General features: G+C 36.5%; 2 protein-coding genes across 6 annotated transcripts in view; both read right to left on the bottom strand.

Annotated features, from left to right (window-relative positions):
* The window catches only part of SH3GL2 (SH3 domain containing GRB2 like 2, endophilin A1), a 796,347-nt gene that overhangs the window by 294,334 nt on the left and 488,297 nt on the right, over positions 1 to 13,716 (bottom strand). The gene's annotated exons all lie outside the window — the stretch shown is intronic.
* CNTLN (centlein) overlaps positions 8,889 to 13,716 on the bottom strand; it is a 373,184-nt gene continuing 368,356 nt past the window's right edge. For all 5 annotated transcript variants that reach the window (XM_050761625.1, XM_050761628.1, XM_050761624.1 and 2 more), the window contains one exon: positions 8,889 to 10,252. In XM_050761625.1, coding sequence (XP_050617582.1) covers positions 10,151 to 10,252 — 102 coding nt within the window. In that variant the 3' untranslated portion in view covers positions 8,889 to 10,150. The remainder of the gene's footprint in view (positions 10,253 to 13,716) is intronic.

Consider the following 13,716-nt stretch of genomic DNA (forward strand, 5'->3'; position numbering starts at 1 on the left):
TCAGCGTCTACTGTGTCCATCTTTATGTCCATGTGGACCATTGTTTAGCTTCCACTATTAAGTGAGAACATGTGGTATTTGATTTTCTGTTCCTGCAGTAATTCACTCAGGATAATGGCCTCCAACTGCATCCATGTTGCTGCAAAGGAAATGATGTCATTCTTTTTTATGAAAAGTATTTTTTAGCTTCAGTTTAAATTGTTAAAAGGCCTCCTAAGGCCACTGATATGGTATGGTAGATTTCAGGGATCCAGGGCTTATTCTACTTTGGTTTCGAATCTCTAATGCTTTACACTGCCTGCTTCCTGCTTTCAACATTGTTTCTACAGTTCAAATCTGAGAAAGGTCCATAGAATGGACTTAGTTGGCCTTTTAAATTTGTAGATTTCTGAAGTTGGTTTTATTTCATTTCCTGTGGAAGAATAATTGTGCTGTCCTGACCTCTTGATCTCAAGTCTAGAAATGGTATTAAATACCTCCATAATTTCACCTGTTGAGCATCTTTATGTGACAGACCTTACTTTAGGTAGGGTTCTTTTATGTATATCCTATGGTGGCACCAAGAGGTAGTTGCAATTTTGCAACCCACAAGCTCCATCTGTCTTCCTCCCCTAAACCTTCACAAATAAATATTTATTCTAAGTCCACTCTATGCTCACCTTGCAGACAGCTTCAAGGCAATTTCTCCAGTAGCCTCCCCTTTATCTAGAGCACCAAACCTAAACACCTGCTGCGGTGGACAGCTCAGGAAATGGCTCCCACCACCTGTTATTCACACTCGTGTGTGTGTGTGTGTGTGTGTGTGTGTGAGAGAGAGAGAGAGAGAGAGAGAGAGATAGAGAAAGTTGCCATATTGAAGGGACTCATGTGGCAAAGGACTGAGGACAGACTCCAGCCAATAGCTAGCAAGAACGCCCTAAGTCCAACTGAGAACAACTGAACTGTGTGGAATTGAATCCTGCCAACAGCCATATGGAAGATCTAGGAAGTGAATCCTTCTGAGTCAAGACTTGCAATGACTGCAGCCTTGTGAGAGCTACGGTGTCAGAGGACCCAGATTCTTGACCCACAGAAACTAGCCCAAATAAATGTTGTTTTAAGCCACTATGTTTTAGAGAAATTTATTATGAAGCAATAGATCATGACACCTGCTTTTTTAAAGTTCCTTGTGAAACCCAAGATGATTGCTGGGAGGTGTTTTTCCAGGTAATAGTTCTGGAGAAGAGTTATATATGTCCCATCCACTTCCAGTCAACCTGTCCTCATCATCCCATGCTTTCTAAAAAGACCACAGAAGCAGGTTCTGGAGATAGAAAAACAAAAAATGATGACAAAACATTGGGTTGAGAATGGTGGAGCCGGAATAGAACTTAAAAAGAAAAATATCTCTACCACACACCCATTAGAATTGTTAAAACTAAAAATATGAACAGTACCAAGTCCTGGAGAGGATGCAGACCAACTTCATCCCTCAGACACGGTTGGTGGGGCTGAAAAGTGTTTAGCCATCCTAGAAAACATTTTTGTAGTTTCTTATAAATTTAAATACACACTCACTATATGACCCAGCAATCATATTTGTGGGTATTTCCTCTAGAGAAGTGAAAACTTATGTTCATACGAAAACCTGTACTTGAATATTCATGACAACTTTATATGCAATAGCCAACACTTGGTGTATTAGAGTTCTCTAGGAAAACAGAACCAATATTGGGAGAGAGATTTATTTTGAGGAATTTGCTCATGGAATTATGGAACCTAGCAAGTCCAAAATCTGCAGAGTGGGCAGGCAGGCTGGAGACCCAGAAAGAGCCAGTGTTGTAATTCAGTCCAAAGGCAAACTGCTAGCAGATTTCTCTCTTGCTTGGGGGAGGGTAGTCTTTTTGTTGTACTCAGCTAACTGAATGAGGCCCACCCCACATTATGGAGGGCAATCTGCTTCACTGAAAGTCCACTGATTTAAATGTTAATCTCATCTAAAAACATGCTCACAGAAACATCCAGGATGTCTGACCACATATCTGAGCACCATGACCCAATCAGGTTGACACATAAAAGTCATGATTAAGTCCACCCTTGTCAACTGAATACACATGCACAAACATATTCATTTCAAAATATGGAGGAAATACTCAGATAATTGCATTTCTCATTTATGTAATTGGTCATGTGGTCACCATGGCCATATGGTCACTGTGGTTATGTGGTATTTCTAACTACTTTCTTCAACTACTTATTCCCTATTCCCCTTGCCCTCATCAAACCCTCAGTTGGTTGTAGTTCTTTTCTTGGTGGGCAACCCAAACCTTCAATCCTGAAGGGTCTGGGCCATTAGTAGTCCTGAATGAATTGAGTTGTGATAATTTTTCATTGACTTTAACCACACGGCATAGTAATACTAAGAGATACCATAAAGGATCACCTGTATTCCAGATATATTCTTTCTTACCTCCATTGTAGAGTAGTAGTCCAATTTCCCCTGGGTAGTCAGGATCAATCATCCCAGCCGGTAATGTAACCCTCTTCTTTGTCTGTTGCTTTGGAAGCATGAGGAGGCCAAAGCAGTCAGGTAGCAGTCTTAATTTCCAGTTCAATGAAATAACTGTTGTGTCTCCCAGTGGAAGCATCTCTCCCTTTGGAACTAAGAACTCTAGGATAGGAAGGCATAAGGTCACAAGAACAGGAAGCAAACATTTTGCTAATAGGTCACTAGGGATAAAGATGAGAGGTGCCACTCCCAATTCCACCCCCTGATTTCTGGATCTATGAACCTGGCTATGGGAGAAATGGCACCATATATTAGACACTGATTCCAAGTGTACACAGCCTTCTAGGGGAACTTTGCCCTACCTTGCGAAGTTTTACTTCCTAGCTGGCACTGTAATAGTCTTCAAAAGGCAATTCCACTATTCTATCAAACCAGCTGATTTAGGATGGTGAAGATCATGAATTTCATGAGCACAGGCCCATTGCCACACTTTATTTGTGTGAAGTTACTTCCTTGATCACAAACAATGCTGTGCGCAATGCCATGGTGGTGGATAAGGCATTCTGTAAGTCCACAGATGGTAGTTTTGGCAGAAGCGTTTTGCGCACATAAGGCAAATCCACATTCAGAATAAGTGTCTATTCTAGTAAGAATAAAACGTGGCCTCTTCCATGATGGCAGTGGTCCAATGTAATCAACATGCCACCAGGTAGTTGGCTGATCACCCCCAGGAAATGGTGCCATATCAAGGGCTGAGGGTTGGTCTGTGCTGTTGAAAGATTGGGCACTCAGCAGTGGCCATAGCCACGTCAAACTTGGTGAGTTGAAAATTCATTTCTGAGCACATGCCACAACTTCTATCCCTGCCACCACGGCCACTTTGCTCAGGAGTCCATTGGGCAAAGACAGGTGTGGTTGGAGAAAGAAGCTGACGGGCATCTACAGAACAGGTTATCCTATCCTATCAGTTTGATTATTAAAATCCTCCTCACTGAGGTCACCCTTTGGTGAGCATGACATGGAATGTAAATATCTTCCCATTATTTGCCCATTCAGAGAGGTCCATCTATAGACCTCTTCTCCAGATTTCCTTGTAACCAATTTTTCAGTCATATTCTTTCCCAGTCCCTGACCATCAAGAGTGGTGTGTAATTGCACATGTCCTTTGACAGGTAAATGAATAAACCAATTGTGGTATGTCCATATAATGAGATGCTATTCAACAATTAAAAATGAATGGGCTATTGATATATACAATTATTTAGATGGATTTCAAGGACATTATGCTCTGTGAAAGAAGCCAATGTCAAAAGGCTATAAATTTCCTAATTCCACTTATATAACATTCTCAGTGACAAAATTATAGTCATGATGAACAGATCAGTGGCTGCCAGGGATTAGAGTTAAAGGGAGGATGTGAGTACTAAGGGGTAACATGAGGAATATTCTTCGTGCTGATGGAACAGTTCTGAATCTCAATTGTGGTAATGCTTGTATAATCTACATATGTGACAAAATGTCCTAAAAATACTCCAACAAAGTGAATGTAAAAACTTAAATCCATCTATGGTCTATATTTGAGTTAAAAATATTGTACCAATGGCAGCTTCATGGTTTGTACTGTGGTTATGCAAGATGTTACCATTCAGGAAATGTGGGTGAAGCGTATTCAAAAACTCTGCTTACTACTTTTGCAACTTCTTGTGAATATTAAATTATTTTGAAATAAAACGTTATATAAAAATAAAGAAAAATCTGGAAAATAAAAATATCTTGACTGTGCTTTTCTTTTTCTGGCTTGGGTCCTTCACTGAATTCATGAAGAAAGTGTTATGATTAGTGCACTAAGGAAGAACAGAGAGGGTTGTATGCTAAAACAATTCTGACCTACAGGGTGGAGCATGAACCCAGGGAAGTCTCTAATACTTCCTTCTGGGTGACTATAAGGCCTTTGTGCTAGGGTCAGCATTAACAAAGAGCGACATTTTCTCTATTACAAAATGTAAGAGTACAGAAGGCAGGGACACCACCTTCTTTTAAATTATCCCTAATGATCATTTCCTACGTGAAAGGAAAGTTGAATGTGGCAAAAAGTGTTGGAAGGAGCTGACGTCAAAACTGTGGTTTTGTAGACTGTGTGTTGAAGAAAGAAGGAAATGAGGATTGGACTATGTGCAAAAGTGTTTGTAGTGTCTACCATTCCTTGGTGAGCAGAAAAAAAATTTAATCAAATATGTCTGTGTATTTAAAAATTAAAAGGTAACTCAAGAGGCTTTTTAAAACAAATCACCTTTTCGATGAAAGCTTTCATGTCACAGGCAACAAAAAAAGTCATTTTTATCCCATTATATTAAGCCACTTATATAAATTTGTGTTAATACCAAAGGCAGTTACATGCATGGGAATGTAGGAATTAAAAATAGCAATTCTTCAAACTAAAAACAGAATTACTATTTGACCCAGCAACCCAATTAGTAGTTATATAAGCAAAGGAAAGTAAATCATTCTATTAAAACAATACCTGCGTTTGTATGTTCATTGCAGCATTCTTCACAATAGCAGACATGGAATCAACCCAACTGCCTATCAGTGGACTGGATAAAGAAAATGTGGAAGATATATACACCATGGAATACTATGCAGCCTTAAAAAGAACAAAAGCATATCCTGTGCAACAGTGGGAATGGAGCTGGAAGTCATTGTGCTAAGCAAATTAATACAGAAACAGAAAACAAAATACCTCAAGTTCTCATTTAAAAGTGGGAGATAAACATTGGGTATACACAAACACAAAGATGGAAACAATAAGCACGGGGGATTCCAAAAGTGGGGAAAAGGAGGGAGAAAGGGTTGAAAAACTATGTATAAGGTACTGTTTGCTACTTGGGTGATGAGATTATTAGAAACTCAAAGTTCAGAATCATGCAATGCATTCATTTAGCAAACCTACACACATGCCCCCTGAATCTAAAATAAAATAAAGACAGGATTTTGAATGTTCTTACCACAAATAAGTAATAAATGTTTGAGGTGACAAATATGATAATTATCCTGATTTAATTATTACCCAAGGTACACATGCATTGAAACATTCTATTTTACCCCCTACACATGTAAAATTATGTATCAATTACAATTTTTTTAAAGAGAAAAAAATAACAACTCTTCTGCCCATGTATCTCATGAACACTTCTGAACATAGGCCAATAAATGGCTCTCTCAAATGTTTTCTGGTACGTTTTGTTTGGTTTTACAGTTATTTGAGATTATTAAGTAAGCCTTTCTCATTGTGGCTACAAATTTATTAGAGTAATTTTCACTTTCCACCCTCTAAATCCAAGAGTCATTTGTGCTACTGGGAAGAATCCTGCATAATTTGGAGAAGAAATTAAAATAGGCAAAGCTTTCAATAGATGAGTAAGGGCTATTGTTGAAGAGTGAAATTCACTTTTTCCGCTGTCCCATATTCTGAAACACATGACAACTTTCACTCATAGCAGCCATAGCCCCAAACTCATTTCATAATCTCCCAGGATATAAATGTTACCCACAGAGGATTGTTTTGTTGTTGTTGAGTTTACCGTTGAGTTTTGAGAATTGTTTATTTTAGATATGAATCCTTCGTCAGTTATGTGATTTGCAAATGACTTTCCCCATTCTGTAGCTTGTCTATTCCCAGGGCAAAAGTTTTTAATTTTGATGAACTAAAACTTACCAATTTTTCTTTTTTGCATCACACTTCTGGTGTCACGGCTAGAAATTCTTCACCAAATCTGAGGTCCTGAAGATTTTCTCTCATGTTATATTCTACATTTTACATTTAAATGTTGACCCATTTTGATGTAATTTTGTCTGAATATGTGATGTGTGAGGTTTAGGTCAAGATTTTTTTTCTTTAACCCAAGATGCCCAACTACTTCAGGACCATTTGTCAAAAAGGCGATTATGCCTCTATTGAATTGCTTTTGAACCTTTGTCTCAAATCAGTTGGACATATTTGCTTTAGTGTATTTCTTGGTTCCCTATTCTGTTCCATCGATTTATTTGTCCAGCCCTCTGCCTCCTAGCACCACACACTCCTGATTAGTGTAGCTATTTAAAACATCTTGAAACTGGGTAAAGTGATGTCTCCACTATTATGCTTCTTAGTTTTTTTTTTCTCTCTTCTAGTTTATCTGAGTTCCCATATACATTTTAGAAAATTTTTCTCTGTTTCCTAAATCTCTTGCTGTGATGTTGATAGGAATTGTGTTAAATCTTTATAAAAATTTGCAGACATCTGGCATCTTTAACATAAGTATCCTAACTCATGCTCTCACTATGTCTCCTAATTTATTAGATCTTTTTGATTTCTTTCACTAGTGTTTTATAATTCTCATCTACAAGTACTACGCACGTTTTGTCAGGTTTTTTACTTAAGTATTTCTCTGTTTCAGGAAATCGTAAATTGTACTGTATATTTAATTTCTGTTTCCACATTTTTTTTACTAGTTTACTGGAGTATAGAAACACAATTTTTCTATGTTGATTTTGTATCTTGAGATCTTGCTGAACTCATTAATTCTGTAAAGTTTTTGTTTTCGTTGTGTTTTGAGTAGTTTTCTTTTTCCTTTCCAATCTGGATGCCTTTTATTTCCTTTCCTTGCCTTACTAGGCTGGCTAGAATTTCCCACGTTATGTTGAGTGAAAGTGGTGAGAGCTGAAATCTTTGCCTTGTTCCTGATTATAGGCGCAAGTGTTCGGTCTTCATCATTACGTACAATGTTAGCTGTAGGCTTTTAAAAGATTGCTTTATCAAATTGAGAAGTCCCTATTTCTAGTTTTCTGAATTTGTTTTTTTATTTTATTTTATTTTTGAGAGGGAGTCTCACTCTGTCGCCCAGGCTGGAGTGCAGTGGCTTGATCTCGGTTCACTGCAAGCTCCGCCTCCCGGATTTAGGCTATTCTCCTGCCTCAGCCTCCCGATAGCTGGAACTACAGGCGCCCGCCACCACGTCCGGCTAATTTTTTGTATTTTTAGTAGAGATTGGGTTTCACCGTGTTAGCCAAGACGGTCTCAATCTCCTTACCTCATGATCCGCCCACCTAGGCCTCCCAAAGTGCTGGGATTACAGGCATGAGTCACTGTGCCCGGCTCTGAGTTTTTTTTAAAATAAATGAGTGCCAATTTTTGTCACATGCTTTTTCTATATCAAATTTTATGATCGCATGTTATTTTTAGCCTGTTAATATGGTGGTTTACACTGACTGATTTCTGAATATTGAACCAGCCCTGATTGTGTATCTTTTGACCAATATCCCTCATGAACACAGACGTAAAACTTCTGAACAGATTTTTGGCAACTTCTATTTGTTTTCTATTTTTGCAGTCAGAAAGTACCACAAACTTAGTGGCTTAAATTAGATAAAATGTATTATCTTACATTTCTAGATGTCCAAAATCAGTTTCACTGGAGTAAAGTCAAGGTGCTGACAGGACTGAGCTTTTCCCAAGGTTATAGGAAGAATCTGTTTCCCTGCCTTTTCTGGTCTCCAAGGGCCATCCACATTCTTTGGCTCATAGCCCTTTCCTCCATATTTTAAGTCAGTAGTGTAGCATCTTCAAATTTCTCTTTCTACCTCTCTGGTAGAATTACTCTCTCTGACTCTTCCTGCCTCCCTCTCATAAGAACACTTGCAGTTTCATCAGGCTCACATCAGTAATCCAAGATAATCTTCCCACTCAAGATCCTTGACTTAATCATATTTGCAAATTTCCTTTTGACATATAAGGTAACACATTTACAGGTTTCAGGGATTAAGGAGTGAACATCTTCAGGGGCCATTTCTCAGTCTACCACATTTTCCTTTTTTTGTACACTGTCTTTGTTTAGTCTTGGTATCAAAGTCATACTATGCAGTATCATTTTTATCTTTGTAACAAAATTTTGCTGTAATAAAGTATTACATTTTAAGTTTTGTAATTTTTTATTACTCGTGCTTTCCTGTGAGTTGGGAATATTGTGATGAATGCTTAGTATGGTAATGTTTTAATTGCATCCTTTGGGCATATATTGTCATCACATAATAAACACAATGCTTCGCCATCTAATTCAATAACAAAATCCGCACTTCATTGTGCCTTAAATGTGTGACATTTGATGGTCATTTCTTTTTTCTTTTCTTGTTTTGACATGAAAAGTATGTGCTGGTTTTTTTGTTTGTTTGTTTTAAATTACAGTAAGGCAGTATTTGTGTCACCTAAAATTCTGTCAAGTTGTAACTGTGTCATTGTGATTTGTAGTATTCCAAGCAGTAGTGCAAAGTTATGAGAGAAGCACAGTCTCTTCCGTAACTACTCAGCTACACTCATGTAGTGTGAAAGCAGCCATAAGTAATACAGAAATGAATGAGCACCACCGTGTTCCAATAAAACTTTATTGAAGGACACCAAAATTTGAATTTTATATAATTTTCACATGCTACAAAATATTATTCTCCTTTTGATTTTTTTTAAAACCATTTAATAAGGCAAAAATCATTCTTAGCTTGTGGGCCATACAAAACAGGTAGCAGGCCAGATTCGCCCTGCAGGCTATAATCTGCCAACCCTTGTTTTAATCTCATGGGACCTACATACTAAAGAGGGGAAAAAAGAAAATAAACAAGAAAACAAATACATGAACAGATAGATAATTTTGTGCTATGAGGAAATAAAATAGTAAGCTGGTCAGAGAATGTGTCTCTGAGGGACCAGGGAAGCTGGACCTGAATGATGAGAAGGAGCCAGCCACGAGGAAAGTTGAGTGCAGAGTATTCTAGAAAGAGAGAAGACCAAGGGCAAATGTGGGAGGCAGGCACCAGTTTGGTGAATTAGAGGAACCGAAAAGGTTATGGCAGGAACACGGTGAAGAGGTGAAATGAGGTGGGAATGTTCAGGAATCTAAGCAAGAATGACATCATAGTTAAGAATGTAACTTTAATTAGTTGACCACAGTAGTAGTTCTGTTAATTAGAGCCTAATTTTATACACTGGGTTTGTGGTCCCCTGTGAATTTATATGATTACACAACATATACTATTGTGAATTTGAGAGAAGAAAATGTTTTTATTTTTGCCAAATAGTTGTACAAATACACAGTATCTCCTACATAAACCGGCACATCAATGAGAACAGATTCAATTGGACCACACAATTTATTTCAATAAATGCTCAAGTTATGATGCTTCATTTTATATTTGCTCGTAATACAAATCTGTTGCTCCCTGGACCACTTATGGCCATCTGTAGCAGTTTTATGTAAAAAATCCAGTTTCTTTATGAAACTTAAAACATTAAATCCTTAGTTGATACTTTTTCTTCCTATGCTCAGACCAATTTGTGTGCCAAGCCTGTTCAGTTTCTTTTAATGCACTAGAAGGAAAATCATTTTTAAGTTTGCATTGATTTGTGGCAATATTTGTATTCAACAATCAAATGCTACACTATTTCCTTTTAAATGGCTATGCACTTAATTAGTTTCACTTGTTCAGCAATTAATTATTTTCAGAGACTACTTATTTTTGTATTGAACCTAAGTATTGATAGTTGGAGCAGATACTGTATCGGGATTGCAATGCATATATTCCAATCACACCACATAAAAAGTTTTCACATTTGTAATAAAGCTCTCCATTTTAATATCATCTAATATCTTTCATAATTGTGAAATATCCTTCAACTAGTTTCTTTTTTTCATTTATTTTTTCCAGTACTGCTTCTAGTAAATATGAGGCAAAAGGAAGCTGTAAAAGAAACACAAAAAAGATTATTAAAACTCTATATTTTCTTCAGTTCAAAAACATACTAAATATCATTAAACCATTAGAAGTTAGAGGTCTGCAACTTTGCAGCCATAATGGTACCCTACTGGATCTCTTTTCTACTGATCTTGCTGGTTAGTGTGGGTAATTTTGTCTTTTCTAATAAAAATGATAAAAGAGCAGAAGTAAAATGAAAAAAGATAAACGCCTTATTGAACAATTCATGGTTTACTGACCATGTTAATGATGTAATCTGCAATACAAGCAGCTAAGCCATTTATCTTCAATCAGCTGATCAATAGCAGGTTACAGTCATCTCTAGGGCACACAGGCCCATAGAAGTAGTACTGTATGTTCATCACTCATAAAAGAATGAGAGAGAACCATCAATTCACATGTCTGTGTTAGAGCCGAACATCTCAAGAATTGTAGAGTAAAAACTTCAGAGGAAAAAATGGCAAAAGTATACCCATTGATTAAGTTGTTATAGAAAAGTTGTTTGGCATATCAAAGTGTAATACACATGTTGCAAACTGCTGAGTTTATGAAATGTAGACTACATTTTCAAATTTCATAATTTATATTACTTTTCTGGTCTAGTTTTATTGTTCCCTCTGCTTCACTGAGTTGCCTGTAGAACTCCAACTCATCCAATACAGTTATACAGTTATTGGTGGTAAGTAAAAGACAATCTGAAATGCAGCCCCAGTTACTTCTGAATCCTAGAAATTTCTCTTGTCCTTATTCTCAGCTACCTAGCCTCACATAAGAGGTCTGTCATAATTAAGAAGCTTGTTAAGTCATTTCTTGGACTTGTCCTTTAGATCAACCAGGGATAGACTACTTCTGTTTGCCTGAATATATTAATGGGAATGCTTAGTATGCCCAGCCTCCTTCCCTGCAGGGCAGTAGCATCAGGCCCATTTTTGTGCTAGGATGGACCACTGACAGCATCACTGTCGGCATCTGACCCAGGATGGCCTGACAGCCTTTGTCTGGGTCCTCAGCTATGCTCCCCTAAGGTGTCTATAATTAAACCAATCAGAATGGCTCTTTGCTAAATTTGGACTGGTAAAAAGAGAAAAGATTGGCTGTGATAGTAGAACTAAAGAACAGACAGGCACAAACAAATAGACCACATCAGCCATGAAGGAGAAATAGAGACCACAGCTGATCCAGAAAACTGCCTCAGGCCCAAAGAACATTCTAGTCTAGTCCCTTCTTATGTTTATAGTAATCTGCCTGCTCCTTAAGGTAGCCTGAGTCTGTGTCTGTTCCCCAGAAACACAGGAGCTTCACATATTTGTCTTACTTGAAACTTACCACTGAAGAAAGTATAAGATACCAAAAGACCAGATTTCTTCAGTTTTAAGATACAGATGAATAGAAGACATACACATTGACTTTACAACAGCTTTTCTAGGGGGAAAAAATCTACAACATCAAACACACACATATTGCATACGCATCCCAATTTCAGGAAAGTGAAGAAGTGGGAAAAGAATATCTTAGAAATAAGAAAAAATAATCCTCCAGCTCTCTTCTGGAGGATAATGATAAAAGCAGTATGTTTTAATTTTGATACACTGCTCTTCTTGGATGTAAAAAAGAGTTACATTGGACAAAGATGCCAGTTTTACAAATAAAAATTTAAACCTTGAGAGCATTAATATTAGGTGTGAAAGAAATGCACAAAAAAATGACAAGACTACTGGGCAACTTTCATTTAAATGATGTCACTCAGTACTACGTGCATTCCTATCTAAAAGGAAGATACAAGATGGTGGTAATTTCCCATCCCTTACTGGAAGAAACAAGGCAGAAGTGAGTGTTTCATTTTCTAAAATTGTTCTCTAATCAAATAAATTTGGGAAACAAACCAAACTTCTAAACAGTTCCTTTAGTTCAGGACCTGTTAAGAGTGTTTAAGAGGCTAATAGGCACTGTGTTTCTCCAAGAGGGCAATATAATATCCTATTTCTAAATTCATTTGTCCATCCTTTTCTTATGGTCTCTTTATCAGGCTGAAATACTGGTCCATGAAACACAGTTTGGGGAACATGCTGGTTATATCATTTCCTATGTAATAATGTCACAGATCTTTCACCAGTCCACAATGTGTTGGCATTAATCATATAGTTTGCAAACTTTGTTTTCAAGTTTAAATCTTAATCTACTCTTATTATCTTGAGAGCTGAACAATTTTAAACATGGACATTACCTTTAAAAAGTCAAGCTCAAATAACTCTTCCAGAAAGCCTCCAATGTGGAATGGGAAGTCCATTTACAAATTTATTACCAACTCCCTTTATTCTCTTGCTCTGGCTTCCAATAAAACTAAAAGCCTCAAAGTTAAACACAACTGTATGCCAATCCTGTTTTATTGATTATAAGCTTCCTTTAAGCTTTTTATAGAGGCTAACACATTTTGGATTTCAAAAAGAAGTCAACCCTTAAATCAAAATGCATAGTATGTGTACAACTACCACTTTTGCGGGAACCTATCTGTCTATAATAGTTCAGAAGAATCATATTATTTGTCATTACATAATTTTGGACAAAATTTCATATATCTTACCAGTGTGAGATTTAAAATTTTTAATTCAATTTTTCTATTTTTCCTTTCTATGACCCAATTGAAAATATTTTCCTCTAAACCCAGTGTTCACTCTATTTGCTGTTTATACTTTATGGTTTATTGTTAACTGTAAATTTGGCTTTCACAGAGGTCTTTCAAAACTTATTTTTTAAATACATAAGTCTCAGTCATAATTAATTTTATAACAGAAAATATGATAAAATAGTTAATAATTGAAACAAATTTAGAGGAAGACTAAGAAAAAGTCAGAACTACAAAACATTTCATAAAATATACTTACTGTTTTCAAATAAATACAACAATTTAAAGTAACTATCAATTTAAAAAATTTAAGTAGCTGTCCCTGCCTGCTTTACAAATAGTTCTTGCTTTATGGAATAGATTCAATATGTAATCAAATAATGAATGCACTAACAACTTTGGTTTTAAAAATAACCTCTCTCACCAAGTTTATACTATTCATTTATTTAGCAAACATTTTTCACAGATTGTACACAAAACAATTCTGCTTAGTCTACAATGAATTACCAAAAGATTTTGTTTATAAAAATGGCTAATAGTGGAATTTTCAAGTTAACTAGCTATTTTGGTTAATTGAGAGTTATTACTTATATCATTCTACTTCTCAAACATCATAAATTACAGTGAACTGGAAAGTCAGATGGAACATAATTTAATCTTCAGTGATTCAAGAAAGCTCTTCAAAATCTTACAGTACCACATGAACATCAATTCTCAGCATGTAGCTCTATGCTTTAGAGTTAGGACTGAAACTGTACTTAAAATACAACATGCCTTGGAAAGCACTTTAAAAATTCACATGGTCTGCTTGTTTGTTTGCCATATT

The sequence above is a fragment of the Macaca thibetana genome, chromosome 15 (genome assembly GCF_024542745.1).
Source record: "Macaca thibetana thibetana isolate TM-01 chromosome 15, ASM2454274v1, whole genome shotgun sequence".
In the NCBI taxonomy this organism is placed as follows: Eukaryota; Metazoa; Chordata; class Mammalia; order Primates; family Cercopithecidae; genus Macaca; species Macaca thibetana.